The 20,021-nt window shown below is 42.4% G+C and overlaps 1 protein-coding gene across 19 annotated transcripts in view; it reads left to right on the top strand.

Moving 5' to 3' along the window:
• RBFOX1 (RNA binding fox-1 homolog 1) overlaps nt 1-20,021 on the top strand; it is a 1,470,150-nt gene that overhangs the window by 1,336,588 nt on the left and 113,541 nt on the right. For 18 of the 19 annotated variants that reach the window (XM_063143446.1, XM_063143439.1, XM_063143441.1 and 15 more), the window contains one exon: nt 762-815. The exons of the other annotated variant lie outside the window; for it this stretch is intronic. In XM_063143446.1, the coding sequence (XP_062999516.1) occupies nt 762-815 (54 nt within the window). The remainder of the gene's footprint in view (nt 1-761; nt 816-20,021) is intronic. 19 annotated transcript variants of the gene reach the window in all.

The raw sequence follows: 20,021 nt of genomic DNA, 5'->3' as shown, positions 1-20,021 counted from the left end.
ATGAGGCCTGCCTGGCACCAACATTGTTATCTTTTATGCTCCAGGTGAAGACTGTCCTTTTCTCCCAGGCATTCAACAGCATATGCTGAGTTTTAACTAACTACAATAGCTTGGCCTGGCTGAGAGTTTAAAACTTTGTTTTAAATGTTAACTGTTTTTTATGTTTTTATGTTTTAAAATTTTGTATATTGATTTTTAATGTTCAGTCTTTTTAATCCAAACTTTTTTAATCTTTGTAAACTGCCCAGAGAGCTTCGGCTATGGGGTAGTATATAAATTTTAATAATAATAATAATAATAATAATAATAATAATAATAATAATGTGGAAAGTCCCTTCATGATGGACAAGCTCTCCAGAATCTGGTGCTTTGAAACAAGTGATTCTACCTGAAAGCATCCTCAGCGTAATACAGGGGGATGGTTTCCCATTGCTCCCACCTCCTAACCATTTGAATTAGCTCTCTGTTTAGTGTAAACAGTACTGTTTGCAAAAAAAAGAGAAAGAAATGAAACAACGTTATTTCCAACCTAGGGTTGGAAATAATAAAACAAAATAGCTCCACTGTATTGCTATTTGTAACACAGATTGCATTTCCAGATGATATTGAAGGGATAGTCATTTGACCATCTGCTGCAAACAGCCACAAGATGTACCACTGCCTGGCCCAGCAGAACTCTGTTACAACCATGTTATGGTTTGTGTGTGTATACAATCTGTAATAATTATGATCCCTATTTTTATTTCATATGTTTACTGTAGGTTGGAAATTAAATCCAGTTGTTGGTGCAGTCTATAGTCCAGAATTCTATGCAGGTAAGCATATAGCTTGTATTTTGTCATTGGTGTTATGTGTGGTGGTGACGGTGTGAAATAGGTTTACCTTCAATTGTCCTTTTGTTGCTTTCCATCACATGTATTAACATCTTTGCGAAGCCGACATTACCAAGTGCACAAGTGATATTTTATTTATCGCTACACATCACCTTACTTAGCCAGGTATCTCAAATCTCTGGCTGTTTCTAAACCAGCCCAAAAATCCATGCTAGTCACGGCCAAGTCCCTGTGCGTTCAAATGATGCACAGGAAATCCCGGGAGGAAGGAGGGACGAGAATGGGTTTTCCCATTTATAAGTACTCCCTGGGAAAAACCGATTATACCCATTGTCCCAGGATCATCCCAAGACCGTGGGAGGTGTGGCCACCCATCACGGCTTCTTTCCTCCTCCCTGCGAGTAGCTGGGATCAGTAGAGGGAAGGAATCGGGCCGGGAATCAGGGGTGGGGGGGAGTGGGGTCAGGGCAAACTTACATTTAGTTGGAGCGCACGTGTGCTTATCTCCTTTAAAAAAAATATGGTGGGTGCGACACCCTCCTTCCTCCTGGGATGTTGTGCCCGCATGTGGACTAAGGGAAGGATATCGCGATCAGGATATCGTGAGATCCTCCCCCCTCCCCCCTCTATACTCGTATGATGTAGAAAGGGCCTCTGTGTAGCATTTGCAGTGAGCTGGACAGGCTGCCATGGGAAGAGGGATTGGGAAGTCCACTTCCACTGCCCCAGGGGCATGTGCCTAAATCTGGATGCAATCCTAACAAAGGAAAATAATACACCACCAACACTGTTCTTTTTCATTCAAGTTATTGGCACTTAATTGCAACATGGTCAGCAGACCGACACAGTACTGCAGGCCAAGGGCTTCCACCAAAAATGCATCCATCTATCACATCCTCTCCCAATCTGTGGGGGGCATTATTTCATAAAACAGGAACTGTGTTTGGAGATCTTATGCTGAAACTCTCAAGTGCCTTCCTCATTGGAACTGTGCTATGCAAAACAGCAACAAAAGGCAGAGCCTTTTGAGTGGTGGTGCCGTGGTTACGTGGTGCCTTCCCTTAAATAATGTGCCCAAAACCCAACTTGTCTTGGACAACATGATAACCAATGCTGGGATAAATAGTCAATGGCTGGTTACGGTGTTGTCCGTTGAGACTTTTTCACGCCACAGTAGGTTATTTGGCTGAAATAACCAATGCAAATAACCAACACTGTGCAGAGTTGATTGGCAACCATCCTGTCACAATGGTTGACAGGATACCAGTGGGAGGAGTGGGGGTGGGGGTGGAGGGTGGAGGGAGAGAGAGGGTGGGGGATGTGTCAAACACAATGTTGATTAATAGTCAACTTGATGCTGGCTTTAATCCACACCACAGTTGATTATAATCATGTTGTGTAGGGAGTACCCCCTTAATAATCAACCATGGAGTTGACTAACTCACCACTGTCTATTGTGTTGTCTGAACACAGCCCTTACCTTTCAATGGTTTTAGTGTCAGATGAAGTCATAAAAAATAATCCAGGCATTTTAATTTGAGTAATATTTTAGGATACTGTATGTTTTTAGTTGGACCTTATTTTATCATTGATGTTAGGATGTATTGTATATTTTATAGTTTTATGATTAAGGCTGCAATTTTATACCCAACTACTTGGGACGTATTTCAGAATAGACATGTACAGTTACTTGGTGTTCACCAGCCTGGGATTTGTTGGAAGTAGGGCAGAGTACAACTGTTTTAAAATAAATGAAACTGTATCATCGTATTGAGTATTTTCCTGCCCCAAAGCCATGTCATTGGCTGAGACTGACTGGGACAAGGAAATGCCCCCCCCCGGCATATTGTGAGGCTACTGAACATCATGAGGACTCGGTGTCCAACTCAGCATGGGGATGGTGTTTTGGCCGGAGCTTTCAGTCTCTGGTAACTTGTAGTTGTACCCTCAGATTAGAATTCATACCCATTCTTGGGTGAGGCTTCGCTCACTCAATCATTCAAGAATTATTTGGGAATACAATAATTAGAAGTGGGAAATGCCTCATTAGATCCAACCCACCCCATAGTGCCGGAAGCAATCCCCTCTCAATGAGGAATTAAGATCTCCACTCAAGTATTTAATTTGCTGTGGTGAATGATTTCATTTCTCAGGGTTTTTTGTTCCTGTTATGTGCAGTTAGGGTAAAATAAAAATGAACCACATCATCTTTCTAGTTGGCTGTCTATCTACAATCAGCCTGTCTATCTCTCTGTCTGGGTATCTATCTATCTATCTATCTATCTATCTATCTATCTATCTTTCTATCTTTCTATCATGTATCTATCAGTTTGCAACGGTCCACCATTGGGGCTCTTTACACAACACACTAATCCACACTTGGGCCACAGCTAGACCTAAGGTTTATCCCTGGATCATCCAGGGGTCAAACCTGTTCATCTAGGTGACACACAGGGGATCCAGTGCTCAGGCAGGGGCGAACCCTGGATGATCCCAGGATAAACCTTAGGTCTAGCTGTAGCCTCAGTGGTTGAGTGTGGGTTGTTGTTGAATTGTAGGTTAGTGTGTTGCCTGAACCCAGCACATTTTCCTCAGGGTGCTTGTTAACAGTTCTGAGCAACCCAAAAATTAAGCTGTGGTTTCTCAAAAATAGAAAAGGGGGGGGAGCCACATTGAGTGAGCAGTCACCAGCTGTCCATCTTCGCTCCGGATTACAAATTTCAAATTACAAATTACCCCTCATTGCATAAATGGAGCCTCTAAAGACATGAATGGAACATTTGAGCCTTTACTCTTGCCTAAACAGGGCCTTTATGGGTGGTTTACTTAATTTCCACAATGGGGGGAAATACATAATTTTTGAAGCTTCCATTGTGGGCACAATGGATGTTCTAGATGAGGGCGGACAGCTGTTGAGTGCTCATCAGGCCTCGTGGGCATTTGGAGCATGGGTCTTTGTGCACACCACAGGTGCCCATCTGGGTCCAGGGGCAACATACGGGGGGGGGGATCCATCTAGTCCAACATTCCTGCACTCAACCACTGAGTATGGGTTAGTGTGTTGTATGAACCCAGCCATTGTCTCATGCAGTGGGCCGGACAACCTGCAACCTGCATACAGCCCTTGTCCTATTTTCAAAGGCCCTGTGCAACTCCTGACAGGAGCGACCTGTACTCTGACAACTGACAGGGTGAGAAGGAAGAGGAAGTGTGTGTGTGTGTGTGTGTGTGTGTGTGTGTGTGTGTGTGTGTGTGAGAGAGAGAGAGAGAGAGAGAGAGGGTTGTGTCAGAAACAGACCCTCTGGTCCTAAACACCACTGCCTTCAGGTTCATCCACCACCAGCAGGTGATCTTTGACAGATTACCCTCCTGGGAATGAGAGAAAGGGGAAAACTTATTTTGCTAGTGTGACCTAACACCAGAAGACAGAGTGGAACTAATGGAGGTGGGGGGGAATGACATGACTTTATTCTTGAGGAGGAAGGAAGCAGGTTCAGCCCTGACACTATATTTTCTCCCATGTAATTGAAGTGATGCCACCTATGGAAAAAAGGTAAAATGAAGTGCTGAGGGACATTGTTGTGGTGAAAGTAGTACCGTCCCCCAATGCTCCCATCAATTACAGCAATGCAATGGTGTGTATGTGTGCATGTGTGTGCCTGCTTTTCCGCACAGAGGACATGGCACCTCTCCCTAACTAAGGGGCTAAATATATGCCTTTCCTCCACCACCTAGCATGTAAATACTTCATTTGATGAAGTTCATGAATACAACAGATGAAATGTATACCTGAATTTGTCTCCAAATGATGATTGGGACATTTAAAACAACAAGGTTTGGTTAAGAACATAAAATAATAATTAAAAAAACCATAAAGAGGAGTCCTGCTGGATCACACCATGGGAGATTTGCACAAATCTCTACAAATTTGCACAAAATTCCTCCGTAGACTAAAGTGGGGCTGATTCACTTTGTTTAGGGAATTAGTGCAAATCAGGAAATCAAGAGTCTGATGAACACGTTTGGCAAGCTGAGAATATTTTTGGAAGACACCTGCTCATGCTCCCATTCAGAGCTTCGAAGGTTGCATGTTTGCATATTTTGTGAGCAAAAGAAGAATTCCCATACTTTCCTATCCACAGGTCTGGAATGGGTTGCTATCGGGGATGGGGGTGGTGGTCTTTCAGGTCCCATCACTGCAGGCTTCCAGGAAGGCTCTGGAGAACTTCTTGTTTCTGCTAGGTTTCCCCTGACTGTGTTTTACTGGTCTGTTCTGCTCTGTAGATGCAAGTGGTTGTATTACTGCTGTGTGTGTGTTTTTATGAATACTTACTACCTTGTTATTGTACTGGGGTGGGGGGTTAATATAAAACATTTAATGTTTTAAGCTGGCCTGGAAGGCACCCTAGAAATATTTGAAATATACTTGCATCGTAACTATTGGTAAAAAATAGGGCTGTGAACGGACCCACTGATTCGCTTCGGAAGCTGATTCAGAAGTTCTGAATTGGCCCTAATTTGACTCAGGAAGCTTCAGGCAAGGCCAACTCTCTTCAGATCTGGGTCGAAAGAGAGTTGGCCATTGCAGGTTCCTGGCTGCTTGGTGGGCACCTGGAGACCTGGGCACAAGGCCAACCAGGAATTCACAGACTTCCCCCTCCCTGCTCATCCATTTAAACCTGGAGCCATTGTACCCACCATCCTGCAGGATTTACCTAAACCAGCCATAAATTTAGATGAAGATGGGAGTTCTGTAGTTTCCTAGATCAAACTATAGCGGTCATAAAGGGGCATTTGTGGATTCGTGGTTTCGTGCCCAAAGCGGTGCACAGCCCTAGTAAAAATAAATAAAGCCAAGGTGGACAGAGTGATGTAAGGAGGCTAGTGTGCTTCTTAACATGGAGTCTTCCTATTGCTATCATGGGGAATCACCATTAACAGTCCTTCTCTCCATGGCTGACCATTCAGGACTTAAGGAAGGCTTGGAGCTATTTTTCATTTTAGCTTCAGCTACATTTTTGCTTCTGCGACTGGAATGATGGTAACAACTTTAATCAGGTTCACTATGTTCCGAACCCGACTAGAGCCCTCCAGAATTGATAAATCAGAGACATTAGTTGCTTGATACAAACGACTTCGTGTTAATGACAAATATCATAATATGCTCATAGTACAACTATTGATTTTTGTCAGGCTTATGTAAAATTAACTACCCGGCTTTTAATTGCCTTCAAAGAGTAGGCCAAGAAGAGTTCACATATTTTGTACATTAAAATCAATATTTTCAATCTCGCTGGAAGGTAATTTTCTTAATTTACTAGATTTTCCTCTAACATTTATTTTGTCCCTTAATTATAAAAATGGCAGGTTATTGATTTTGGCATGTAACCTCATGGAGTTCCCCTGTGCAATTTTATACCCAACCCTGGGGTGAGGCATTTGTCCCTCCTAATGAGAATCTTTAGTTACCATTAGAATGGAATTAATTTGGTGGTGTGAATTATGATGTCTTGCCCTACCAATAAAAGATGTAGAGCTTCCTAATGAAGGTGTTCTAATTACTGGCATTTACCTATTATGAATGCATGTCTTAGATCTAAGATGAAAGTTCATGCCTAGCTTTGTGTCCTTTTTCATGTGTGTTTCAAAGCACATTCCATTTTCAGAGATTTTTCAGTGCTCATTGAAAAAGTATTTGTGTTGTGTTGATGATATTCTTCTTTGTGCCATTACCTTCTCAGACCTCACTGTTTCCAGCCTCGTTTGCTCACTTGGGTGCATAACCTCAAGGGCTGCTATGGCCCACAAGATTTGTTTACGGGCATCTGAGATGTCATCACATCAGACATTGCTTCATGATACCATTGTGAAAATCACATCGGTCACCAGCGTCAGTTTGGTTAAACAGCAGTGAAGTCAGATAGGGGCAAGGAAAGTGAGGGAAAACATGATGACGAATGGCGTTGGGATTAGGGATGGACGGACTCAGCTGTGTCTGTCAGATACCCACTAAGATGCCACAATGCTGCGCTGTTGCCAAGCTGTGGGGCGCTCAACGTACTGCAGCCTAGCAAGCTGGGGCCAGGGAGAGATGTTGGAGAGTCAACTGGAGTCCTAGACCCAGTTGGGCACCCATGACATCCCTAGTTGGGATAAAGTAGCTGTTAGGAGGAGATGTTCAGCACATCAGAACATTGGAAATATTCACCAAGGTAACTATATTTCCAGACATTTCTTCAGCTACATCAAGTCCATCAGTTTTAAGGCAGATAACATTAAACCTCTGCCACATAATCTAATTTTAGTTCCACCGCTACTTTTTGTAGGCCTGAAATAGACACTTTTTATTTTTAAAAGGGTGGTGGTGGGGGGAAGAAAATTATTTCCAAATTACACATTTAATGTTGTGTTCAAAACAACAAATTATTATGCACCTTTTTTTTTAACCAAACGCCTCTCTTAGACTATACTCAATTTAGACAAGATTTTGGAGATGCAATGGGTTGGAAGTTTGTGGGGGCAAAATAGTGGGTTCCCCCCCTCCTGATCTAAAATTTTCCTCATTTCTTTTCAGCATTCCCACTGAAGGAACAGGTGTGCTGAGGGGTTTAGAAACATGGAACCCCTGTTTGTTGCAGGGCACCCAGTTCACACAGTGTGCTTCCAAGGGTTGTTGGGTCTCACAGGTTCTCTCCTAGAACATACCCAGTCTTCCCCTGCAGCGGTGCATAGCTGGGACAGATTGTTAGTAGTGTGTAGAATCATAGAATCATAGAATAGTAGAGTTGGAAGGGCCTTAAAAGGCCATCGAGTCCAACCCCCTGCTCAGTGCAGGAATCCATCCTTCAGCATACTTGACAGATGGTTGTCCACATGCCTCTTGAATGCCTCTAGTGTGGGAGAGCCCACAACCTCCCTAGGTAACTGGTTCCATTGTTGTACTGCTCTAACAGTCAGGGATGTTGGAGAAATCCACAGTGGAGCAAAATGAGTTTGAACTGACTTTTCGCCTGCAGGGCAGAGTCCACAGACTTGTGGACCATTTTCCTAACCTTTAGGAATTTTGTGCAAATTCCGTTGTAAGAAAAATAGGCATTTTTAAAGCCTAAATCACACATTTCTACCATAGGTTAAAGCATGAAAATGTGTAGTTGGGGGGAAAATCACATTGGGGTGGGGGAATTCGTGCATGTCTGAATTTGCAGGAATGTGCAAGCTGGAATGTGTTCAGAGGAGGGCAACAAGAATGATCAGGGGTCTGGAAACAAAGCCCTATGTGGAGAGACTGAAAGAACTGGGCCTGTTTAGCCTGGAGAAGAGAAGATTGAGGGGAGACATGAGAGCACTCTTCAAATACTTGAAAGGTTGTCTCACAGAGGAGGGCCAGGATCTCTTCTCGATCCTCCCAGAGTGCAGGACATGGAATAACGTGCTCAAGTTACAGGAAGCCAGATTCCGACTTTGGAATAGTAGGTCCAGCTTGCTTGATCAAGTGATGATGGCCAACAGCAGGATGCAGAATTGTAGTACAGACAGAGGGAAAAGTAAGCCCTGATAGTGGCATTTGAGACCCCAACACTGCTGTGTTTGAAAAATGTTACATGGGAAATTCAAACTACTTCGTAGTCAGGGTGAAAGGTTCGTGTTCTTGGCTGCTAAATGATGAAAAATTTGGCCACTTCGGAAATAAAGATGATATATCTGCAGAGAAACTGTTGATTTAAAATATCTTTAATCTTGATAAATAAGTTTTTAAAAAAGAGAGTGAGAGGAGAAGGTTATACGAAGCTGTCAGGATGGCACTGATGAATGGCAAATTCACCCATTTCTCAATTGGCGGTGAAGACACACACCACAAGGCTTAACCGCGTTGTACATCATATCTGCCAACTCATTTCTTTGATTAAATATTCCATCAGTGCAGGCTATAAGGCGGTAAACCTTAACAAGATTCATAAGATGCGCCTCTTGAATACACATAACTCACTTCCTTGGATGGAGAGCACCCCGCTTGCAGAAGAAAATTAGAATGGAGTTAAATTACTCCGTAAGACAAGATCAATAGATGAAAATGGGGTGGGGGAGGGGAGGATCCTTAATGCAATGCAAATTTAAGGTATAGTTATGCCTTGACAACTCCAAACAGACAATTAAAGTCAAAAACAGAGCAGTGTAAAGTAAATCAACCCTAAAACCTTGAACGTAATAGTATATGGCCAGGGCCATGTGGCAAGCCTTGTTACAGCTGGAATACTCACTCTGCCCCCCGCCCCCAACACACACAACGTTCTTTGGCAAAACCACGCTTTGCATAATGCCAGAGGTGGTAATAGTTTCTATATTCCAAGCTCAACTGAGATCGCAAAGTGGCTCAGTTTGGCAAAAAATAATAATTAAAAAATAAACCACTTGACAATCGCTAAAGCCCTATTCAGGTTTCAGCTGAACATGTGAATGCACAAACGATGTAGGGAGCTTGGGTGGGTGGGATCTGCCCCTCCTCCAATGCCCCCATGTCTAAGCATCTTCAGCTGGATACATCTAAAAACCTCCCTACTATCAGAAGCCAATCCCCCTTCGGACATTGGTGATGAATTCACTAAGCTCAATAATAATAATAATAATAATAATAATAATAATAATAATAATAATTTCTTACCCACCTCTCCCTCAAGACTAGAGAAGGGTGAGGCTATCATTTCCATTTGGTTTTGATAATAATCCGCATTTGGTTTTGATAATAATTCCAGCTGGACATTGGGAGAAACCAATTCCTTAAGGTGGTCGTGGGCTCTCAAACACTAGAGGCATTCAAGACGCCTCTTCCAACTATGACAAAATAACAACAACAACAACGACAACAACAAAAATCTCCCAAATGCCTCAAATTTTTGATGCAGAAGAGGAAGTCTTTCTTGGCAGCTGGTCACCCACTATTTTTATTTATTTATTTATTTACTGCATTTATATACTGCTCCCATAGCCAGGGTTCTCTGGGCGGTTTACAGAAATTCTAAAATTAAGATAAAAACAAGTATACAAAATTTAAAACTCTAAAACACAGAACATACACACATAGAGCATTAAAACCCATTAATGTAGACGGAATGAAGGTCTGGATGGATCTTTGGTCTGATCCAGCATGGTTCTTCTTACAATTTTATGTTTTCAGTGATATCACCAAAAACTAAGGAGATAGAATTCCTACCTGCAGTCTTCTTAGTTGCAAGTTCATATAGAAAATCTGAGTTCTGCAGCATCTGAGCAGGAACTTGTAGGCCATATCAATGTGATTCAGTGGCTATCTCTTTGGGGTAATAGTTGTGTGGTTACAACAAAGTAGTATGATGAATGCATATTAAAAGCTATAAGGATGTTCTTACCAAGGGTGAGGTGATGGCTTCAGGAGGAGAAGCCCCACAACCAGTCCTGCCCCCTTACATGTCTCAGGCTGCGCAGGTGTAGTGGAGGATTCTATTCCATTGCAAGTCTGGTTGGATTCTGGCTGGGATCAGAAGAGGGTGCCATCTTGTCCTCTTCAAGCACTCTGGTGCTTACCAACAAATCTTAAGAGTTCCCACTTCAATTTTGGCCCATTCAAGTTACCTAGATCCTTGGTAGAACAGCCACATGTATTGTTTCTTCTCTTCCCTCCCCCCACCCTCAAGAGATGCTCTCGACTCTGAACAGTAATTGCACAGTTGCTGGTAATATGATTAATACATGTTCAGCATTGTTGCACAGTTGTGCAGCATCCCATATTCCCTCAGCAGATTAATACCTTAACACCAATTACTGGAGAGTTCCACAGGGACAAGCTTAGCTAAAGGACCTTGATACTTGAAATATAGTAGGAGAAAGTGGCTAATACTTGGCAGGCTATTCAATAAGTGGGTGGATTTCACTTGATTAGGTTCAGATTTCGAGGGCTGGGGTACACAGTCCTCAGAGTTGTGAGGTGCAACTCTAGCCGGACTGTAGATGGGGTGGTCATCTGTTTGAATGCTCCCTCATGAAATTCTAGCAAGGTTGTTCTTATCACATGCAGAATAAGAGCATCTGTTTGAATGCTCCCTCATGAAATTCTAGCAAGGTTGTTCTTATCACATGCAGAATAAGAGCAATGATCTACGTGCCTATGTCATCCACCATTCAGTCTGCCAGAACAGTGACTTCCAAAATTATTTTCATCCAAATATGCTCCCCAGATTTTGGAGTCTTTATTGGAACCAATGCATTTGGAATCCTCACTCCATTTAACTTTTCCATATTTTGTCCAGAGCACTGTGTGTTGTTGTTGTAATAATAATAATAATAATAATAATAATAATAATAATAATAATAATGTAAAACACATGTACTTCATTGATGTAGCAATACCTAACAACAAAAATGCTGGAGAAAAGGAAGAGGAAATGAGAGAAAAATATACACCACTGGTCATGGAAGTTAAAGAACTATAGCAACAGGAAAAGGTCACAATTATTCTGTTAGTCACATCAGTCACTGGCATCACATCAAAAAACTATACAGAAAACCTTCAGAAACTGGGCTTACCAAAATACATCTACACCAGCATCCAGAGAGCAGTCATACTTAAAACATGCTCAATTGACAGGAAATTCCTGAATCAGTAAAAGACAGCATGACCTGGCAAAGCCCATCATGTCCATCTATAAAAACCGCCACAAACAAGAAAAGAGATGATGATGATGATGATGATGATGATGATGATGATGATGATGATAATAGGTTCCATTCAATGTCCAAAAGAGCCTCATGGGGCTTCCTCCAGTGCTGCAGCCTCCCCAGTTAATCCACTTTCTGAAATGCCCACAGGAGGATATCATGATGTCCACCCTATGGAATACTTACATAGGTAAGTATTCCAGGAACCTACCAGGATGCTGGTTTAAAGGAGGAACTCTCCTTGGCCACTTTATTCAGCTGTACTTATAAGGTAAGCATTGGACACCAATATGGTATAGGGTTAGAATGTTGGGTTGTGACTTGGGAGATCCAAATTCTAGTTCCCACTCAGCCAAGAAGCTCATTGGGTGACTTTGGGACAGTCATTTACCTAATCTACACCAAGTAGGATGTTGCACTATGAAAGCGGTATATGGTATTTGTCGATTGGCCCCAACAGTTGTCCGTGCGCTTCAATACCTCTATCAAGGCAGTCATGCGGCTCCTGCCTTTGATATACTGCTTTCATACTGCTTTTGTAGTGGAATATCCTGCTTGGTGTAGAGTAGGGCAATGTCTCCCAGGGATATTGTGAGGATAAATGGAGAGGAGGAGAATCGTGTGCGCCATCTTGGGTTTCTTGGAAGAGGAAACAAAGGGCAGGATATAAATGTAAAAATAAATTAGAAATACATGAATAAATAAATACATAAATAAATAACCCCTCCGAGACCTCATCTCCCCCACCTGGAAAATTCACCAACATTATCCTGTGCTCCCTCACCAATTTTTGAAGGTGATTTCTTGTCAAAACCCACCCACCCCATACACACACACACACACACACACACAGAGCAACAAAAATATAATGACTGAAAATATTGCTTTGCGGCATGTAGGTCGATAAATAAGAGACAAGCCATGTACAGTTTGGATTTAAACAGGGCCACATTTATTTAAGATCTGCAAAGGGGGTGATACCCTGTAGGGCATCCAGTCAGGACTGAAAAAGGCCCATCTAAGTTGGACGAGTCATTCATGGCCCATGGGCTGGCACCGCCACAATCGCCCTCCCCATGGGCCACCCCTTGTGGGGAAGGGAGACCATCCGGTGTCAACCCCGATGCAGGCCGCGGGGCTCTGAGCGGTTGAGAAGAGTTGGCCTGAAAGGTAAGCCTTATCTCCCAGCAAGGCCAAAGGGCTCACAGCTGAAAGCCTCAGAACTTACCAATCACCATAACAGTGCCTGAATGAATGCTCACCAATCCTAATTCCTCTCTGGAATGCCCCTACCTAGCTACCTATAAACAAATGTGACCAAATTGAGAATCAACAAATCAACCTATTTAATACTCCTTAACTGTCTTACAGTGTGAAGTAGGTGAAAAAATTCATACATGAATAAAAAAATTCCTACTCGGCCCCTTAATGGCAACCAGCAAGCTCACACTGCCTACAGGGATGTGGGAGGGAGCCATGCGAACAAAGAGGAGGCTGGGAGGGGGTAAGTCACCTTTATATATATAAATAGACCCCTCCCAGCCTAGTGGCACCTTGCAGTGCACTGCCAATAGCTGGAGGGCACGTCTCCTCTCTCAGCCCCGTCCGCAAAGCCTTCCCCATGCCCAGGCTGTGCCGGGCGTGGCAGAAATGCACTTTCTTCTACTGAATGTGCATGAACAGCTATCCAGGAAATAGTGAACATAGTCAAACCCTGAAAAGAGAAATACTGGCTGCTGTAATGCATATTTTGTTTCCTTTACAAAACATAGAGACACACGGTGTGATAAATAGAGTTCGATTAACCCCACGCTAGATATAAATGTATAACCAATTAACTAATTTTAATCTCTCTCCAAAAAAAATAACAGCTGTTGGCATTTTTCTTTGAATAATCCTTGTTTAGTTTCCATAATAGTGTACATTTTAATGAAAAACTCATTAGAATGTAACATAGGGCATAATTAATTCTGGGTGATTCTTTCTATGTAAATAGCTGGTACAGATGCTGAATTCCATTTTCTGCTGGCTTTATTAATTTTTCATACACCAATATTTCAGCCGTAATGGGTTGTAACAGCTCCTCAGAAGTTTTAGAAATGCATTAACTGTCATCAGAGTTGTTAATCTCGCCGGGATTTTTACCATTTGTATGATAATACTTTAACACTACATTTTTAAAAACAATGGCAACAGCTTTATTTTTTTAATGTTTTGATACAAACATCTATGTATAATTAACATAAGTAATATTAAACAATATTGGGTTAATTTGTCTGTATTTAGAAAGCAACTTAATCCGTTTCGTTAATAGTATCCGAGAATACATTTAGCAAAAAAGGGATGGGGAAAGGCATGAAATGAAATTGAAGGGCAAAATGGGGTGAGGGGTGGAACCACTAGGATTGCAAAGAATAAATATTCTAGTGATCATAATACTTTTTGCCATTAAAACTGTGACTTATGATCTCACTGTCTCCATTTCAAACCTCAACTCAGCCGCAATTTATGCTAGTCACTTTGCTCCCAGCCTTAGTCCAACCTCTGTATCAAGGGGATAATAATGATGAAATGTAAAAACATACATTGCAGGACTGACCCTATCATAAGGTAACTGCCGGTAGGGTCTGCTTCTGTACATAGAATGTATGTTTGAGTGTGTGCATGTCTGCGTGTGTATGTGAGTGTCATTTTTCTGATTCCTCAAGCAGAAACATGATTTGGGCTACCCAACTAGAAGAGCCCTCCTCCATAACTCATCAATGTGAGACATACATTATGGTGGGACATGGGACAGGACTTGCTCTGTGGTGGCACCCCACTTGTGGAATACCATTCCCTTGAAGGCCTGACTGGCACCAACACTGGCTTCATTCCAGACCCAGGTTAAAACATGGCTCTTTATACAATCTGCCCCACACACTCAGGTCCTCAGGGGAGAACTTATTTCAGTCAGCCAAAACTATTACCCAGAGGACCTTTTCTTCTGTCACCCTTAGACTGTGGAATGACATGATAGCACTCTTCAAATACTTAAAAGGTTGTCACACAGAGGAGGGCCAGGATCTCTTCTCGATCCTCCCAGAGTGCAGGACACGGAATAACGGGCTCAAGTTAAAGGAAGCCAGATTCCGGCTGGACATCAGGAAAAACTTCCTGACTGTTAGAGCAGTGCGACGGTGGAATCAGCTACCTAGGGAGGTTGTGGGCTCTCCCACACTAGAGGCCTTCAAGAGGCAGCTGGACAACCATCTGTCAGGGATGCTTTAGGGTGGATTCCTGCATTGAGCAGGGGGTTGGACTCGATGGCCTTGTAGGCCCCTTCCAACTCTGCTATTCTATGATTCTATGATTCTATGAATAGCCTGCTGGAGGAGAAAAATAAAATTAACTCTCTCTCTCTGAATTTAAAACAGGTTTGAAAACCAGCAGGCCTACCCAGATGAATTTGAAACCTAAGAATTTTTAAAGATGTGTTGATTGTTATTTCATATTGGTTTTATATGCTCTTTTAATTAATTTTATGTATGTGATTTATATTGTATTATTGTACTAATGTTAATCCCCGCCTCGATCCAAAGGGAGAGGTGGGTAAGAAATAATAATAATAATAATAATAATAATAATAATAATAATAATAATAATAATAATAATAATTCAAAGCTTTTGAAGGCTAAATTCTCCATGGTCACAAAAGTTTTAATTATTTTAATTGGTGTTTTTTTTAAAACCACGTTTTTATTGCTTTTATAAATTTCCAATTGGTTATAATTTGTTATTATTATTATTATTATTATTATTATTATTATTATTATTATTTATTTATTTATATAGCACCATCAATGTACATGGTGCTGTACAGCGTAAAACAGTAAATAGCAAGACCCTGCCGCATAGGCTTACATTCTACTAAAATCATAGTAAAGCAATAAGGAGGGGAAGGGAATGCAAACAGGCACTGGGTAGGGAAAACAGGCACAGGGTAGGGTCAAACTAACAGTATAAAGTCCGAGCAACATCAAGTTTTAAAAGCTTTAGGAAAAAGAAAAGTTTTTAGCTGAGCTTTAAAAGTTGTGATTAGCAATTTAATTCTTTTTTAGCCTTGGATATTATGTTTACAATCTTCTGCTTTTATCTGTCTGCCACCCTGAGATCCCAGTGATATAGGGTGGCATACAAGTATTATAATAAATAAATAAATAAGTCCTGCTGTTCAGATCACCTGTTCAACTAGAGGCCTATTCAGGTGTTTTAGATCTGAGTAGGCTAAGCACACAAGGAGGGAGTGAACCAGCCCCGCTGCCCTAGTCATACATTTCCATCACCCTGTACTCATGGAGGGCAATGTTTTGAAGAGGATCCCCCATCTCGTATCAATGGAGGCTCTCTGCACCATTTTAATTACAGGAATCACACGGAGAGCCTCCATGCATACAAGAGTTACTCCTCTTTAAAATACTGTCCTCAACTACAGGGTGATGGAAATGCATGAGGAAGGCATATGGGCAGCCCATTCCTTCTTCTCCCATGATCAGCCTACTCCAATGTATAATGTCTGAATAAAGCTTAGTTAGGGTGACCACATGAAAAGGAGGACAGGGCTCCTGTATCTTTAACAATTGTATTGAAAAGGAAATTTCAGCAGGTGTCATTTTTATATATGGGGAACCTCGTGAAATTATTATTATTATTATTATTATTAGTATTTATTTATTTATTTATATAGCCCCATCAATGTACATGGTGCTGTACAGAATAAAACAGTAAATAGCAAGACCCTGCCGCATAGGCTTACATTCTAATCCCTCTTCATCACAACAGTTAAAGCTGCAGGTGCCCTGCCCTCTTTTAAATCTGGTCACTCTAGTATAGCTCCTGCAGCTTTAACTGCTGTTATTAAGAGGGAATTTCATCAGGTTCTCCATATATACAAATGGCACCTGCTGAAATTCCCTTTTCTATGCAACTGTTAAAGATACAGGAGCCCGGTCCTCCTTTTCATATGGTCACCCTAGCTTAGTTCCAGTTCAGCCCCCTGATTTCCATGATCGTTGGCTAAGTACATCCAGAAAGCCCACAAAAAGTGGCAGAGGATGCCACCAATTAATTATGTGCTGGGTGAAGAAACGTTTTCTTTCTCCTGAAAAATCTTAAAGGATTGTTGCAAGGCTTATTGCTGTCTTAGGAGGCCTTTTGTCCTGAAAGACAGCCAAGAAATAATTGAAATAAATAAATAAATAAATAAATAAATAAATAAATAAATAAATATAGTCAGTAGCTTCAGTAAAAGTAGAATGTTTTGCTTAAATGTAGCAGGGAGGTTAAGCGTTTGAGCGGCAACTCAGGGACTGCTGGGTTCAAATCTTTCCTTAGCCATTGACGGAATATATGGCCCACTGCTATTCTCTCTCACACTGCCCCATTTCCCTTCTTTAGGCCTTAGCTAGACCTAAGATTTATTCCGGGATCGTCCCGGGGCCATCTCTGTTCATGTAAATGACACACAGGGGATCCCGGGAGCAGGCAGGGATGACCCGGGATAAACCTTAGGTCTAGCTAAGGCCTTAGTGTGGGGATAAAAGTACCTGTCCATCAATACATGAAGTGCTTTCATAATGTATATGAAGTGCTTTCAAGGTTTGGAATGGGATATGTAAATACTACATTCCATTAATAAATGCCCCCTGATTAATTGGATGTCTAAGATCACATAGTGAGCAATTAGTTACACCTTATCACCCTGCCATCTTCACTATAAGTGTAGATAATGAGTGTATTCTTTGTCATCAACTATTTTAATGCATATGTGCGGATGGAGTGAGGCCTCAAATCTCTGCTCAACCTCTTACAGACATTCTTTGCCCATTCAAGGGATGTGGACAGGTGACCTTCGAACATCTTAGTGAGTTCCTCCATGCACCACCATGTGTATGAAGGGTTATGGGAGCTGTAGTACAAAACTGGATTCAGACATGCAGATATATGCACAAGGGGCTGCTGTAGAGGAAGTCCGATGCTTCGATGCAGGCAGACATACACCCCAAGGATGTAACAAGAGCCTGTTGCTTGATGCTGCAAATGCACTAACCACATACATCCATTGACACCCCCCCCACAAATGTATGCTACCAGATTTCCTGATGGTAAATGGGGGAAATTTCCCCAAATTAATTAACAAAGATCAACAAGGATGGTAAAGGGGTATATTTTTTGTGCATGTCATATTACTTGCCATGGAAACAGTTAGCCTTCATTATGACATAAAATATAGGGCTGTGCTCTGCTTCGATTCGGATTACAAATCCGGAGTGGAGAGAGCCGATCCGCCTCTGCCAAAGGTGGATCCGAATTGGGTCGGGGGAGCTGCAGATTGAGGCGAAGCAGTTCGCCTCCATCTGGAGCTCCGAATGCAGGGAGAGGGGAGGGGAGGGGGTCTCCGGCACTGTCCGGCACCAGCTTCAACTGAGGGCCAGGCCTCAAGCTGGAAGAGCAGGCCACGGCCCTCAGTTGAAGCCTGCACCAGACAGTGATGGAGGCAGGCAACTTACCTGGCTCCACCACTGCCACCGCAGTCCATGTGGTGACGCCGGCAGAGCCAGGTAAGGGGGCAGGGGGGCTTATTCGGCCCCCATTTTGCCCCCTTTCCCCACTTACCTGCCTCCACCATCCGCTGCAGAGGCAAGTACGTAGGGAAGGGGGGCAAAATCTCGTTCCACCCCTCCGGATCTCGCTCTGTGGAGTGGTGCTGGGGAGGGTTGGATCGATCCAAAGTGGATTGGCCCGATCCGAAAGTTGTGGATCGGGCCATGATGTGGTTCAGGGGGGTCCGTGCACAGCCCTAATAAAATATGAGTACACATGTTAAGCAGAGATGGGTATAGGGGTGTATGTCTTCCCCACTTCCTTTAAAAACAACAACCGAGAGTAGGTTTTGTGTGGTGGTGGCTGGCTGTAGATAGTGTCCCTTATTGATCCACCATATTCAAGATACTTGGTCCTTGGGTCGACTGAAATGATATATTCTGGACCCTCCAAGCCTCTCTGAATAAACATAGCTTACAGGGAATAAGCAGAGGGCATAGCTTACTGACAGAGCACATATGTTGCATACAGATGGCAAAGGTTTCCAGGTAACAGGACTCAGAAAGTCTCTGTGCCTGAGACCATAAAGAGCTTCCGGCAACTGGAATTGACCACAGATAGTCTGAAGTTAGATCGTGGTCCGTATGTGGGCCACCTTGTACCTACTCGTTGTTGGGATTCTCACAAAGCTTGCTGGGTTGGATGGGCCTTGGTCTCATTCAGTAAGACCTTAATGGGGTTCTTAAGCCACAGTGAAACGTCTGGATCACTTAACACAGATGAGTTGTGTCTTAACTGTTAAGGGATCCCATGCGTGCCCTTTTATACATTAGAGAATTAGAGGGATTTAACTATCAAAATGTGGAAAATGAAAATGGAACTCAGCTCAGCCCTGGAGTAGAGGGTAGTGGGCTTGATGGACTCCGCATGAAGCAACTTCATATGGTTAGTCTGGAACCACTGATACCAGTTATGATCTCTATTTAGGAAGCATTTCAGGGAGATGGGGAATTATTTGCTAGGCAGGAGGAGTTCTGGAGTCATTTTGGAAGAGAAGAAGACAGCAACTGTCATTGCCGAAGGGGTCCCGGCCTCTCCATGGGGGAAATCACACAACACTCCTATCTGTAGGACACCCCTCATGACATACTTGCTGCTATTGATGCACCAAATGGCGTTGGAAGGAGTAGCATGCACTTAACAACCTATTTGTGCAGATTTAATTCATATCAGTGAGGACTTCGATTTGGTCTTTCTGGGTCTTGTTAGTTTGTTTGGCTTGGAGACATTCTGTGGGTATACATTGGTAGGTATATATACAGCCTCTTCTGGAGCATTCTGAACTTACAGAGGGCTCCCAACTAGCCTGCACAGGGCCACAACACACCCACAATGTCTTTCACTATGACGTGAGAGGGGGATCAGGACAGGTCAACCTCTCCTAGTGTAAAATAAAGCGATTTACATCATGGAGGGGAGAGATTGATCTGCTTCTATAGATATATGGATGTAAACTTGAGTTTTAATGTATCAAACAATAATTCATACATGTTTGTCCTGAATCCCAGAAGGATACAGTCATCACTAAAGTCATATATTTGTTACATTGAGTAGCACAAGAGAAATACTAAACTTTTAAAGCAGAATGCTTCAGCTTCCACCTTTTGAGTTGCTCTAACATGAATCAAAGGATGCTGTCACCAAGATGGCAGTTGTAGACAATGGAATATTCCAAATTGTGGTATTTGCCGTAGAGGAGTGTAAGTGTTACTCTACATGCAGTGTTAATGAGTTAAGTCTATATATTCAAAAGTTCTCTTGTGTTTCCAATGATCTTGGGCCAGGTGACAGCTCTATTGCAATAATAATGAAAATGATAAAAGAAGAAGAAGAAGAAGAAGAAGAAGAAGAAGAAGA

Source organism: Elgaria multicarinata, chromosome 17 (assembly GCF_023053635.1).
Source record: "Elgaria multicarinata webbii isolate HBS135686 ecotype San Diego chromosome 17, rElgMul1.1.pri, whole genome shotgun sequence".
Taxonomy (NCBI): domain Eukaryota; kingdom Metazoa; phylum Chordata; class Lepidosauria; order Squamata; family Anguidae; genus Elgaria; species Elgaria multicarinata.
This window is presented reverse-complemented; position numbering and strand designations above follow the sequence as displayed.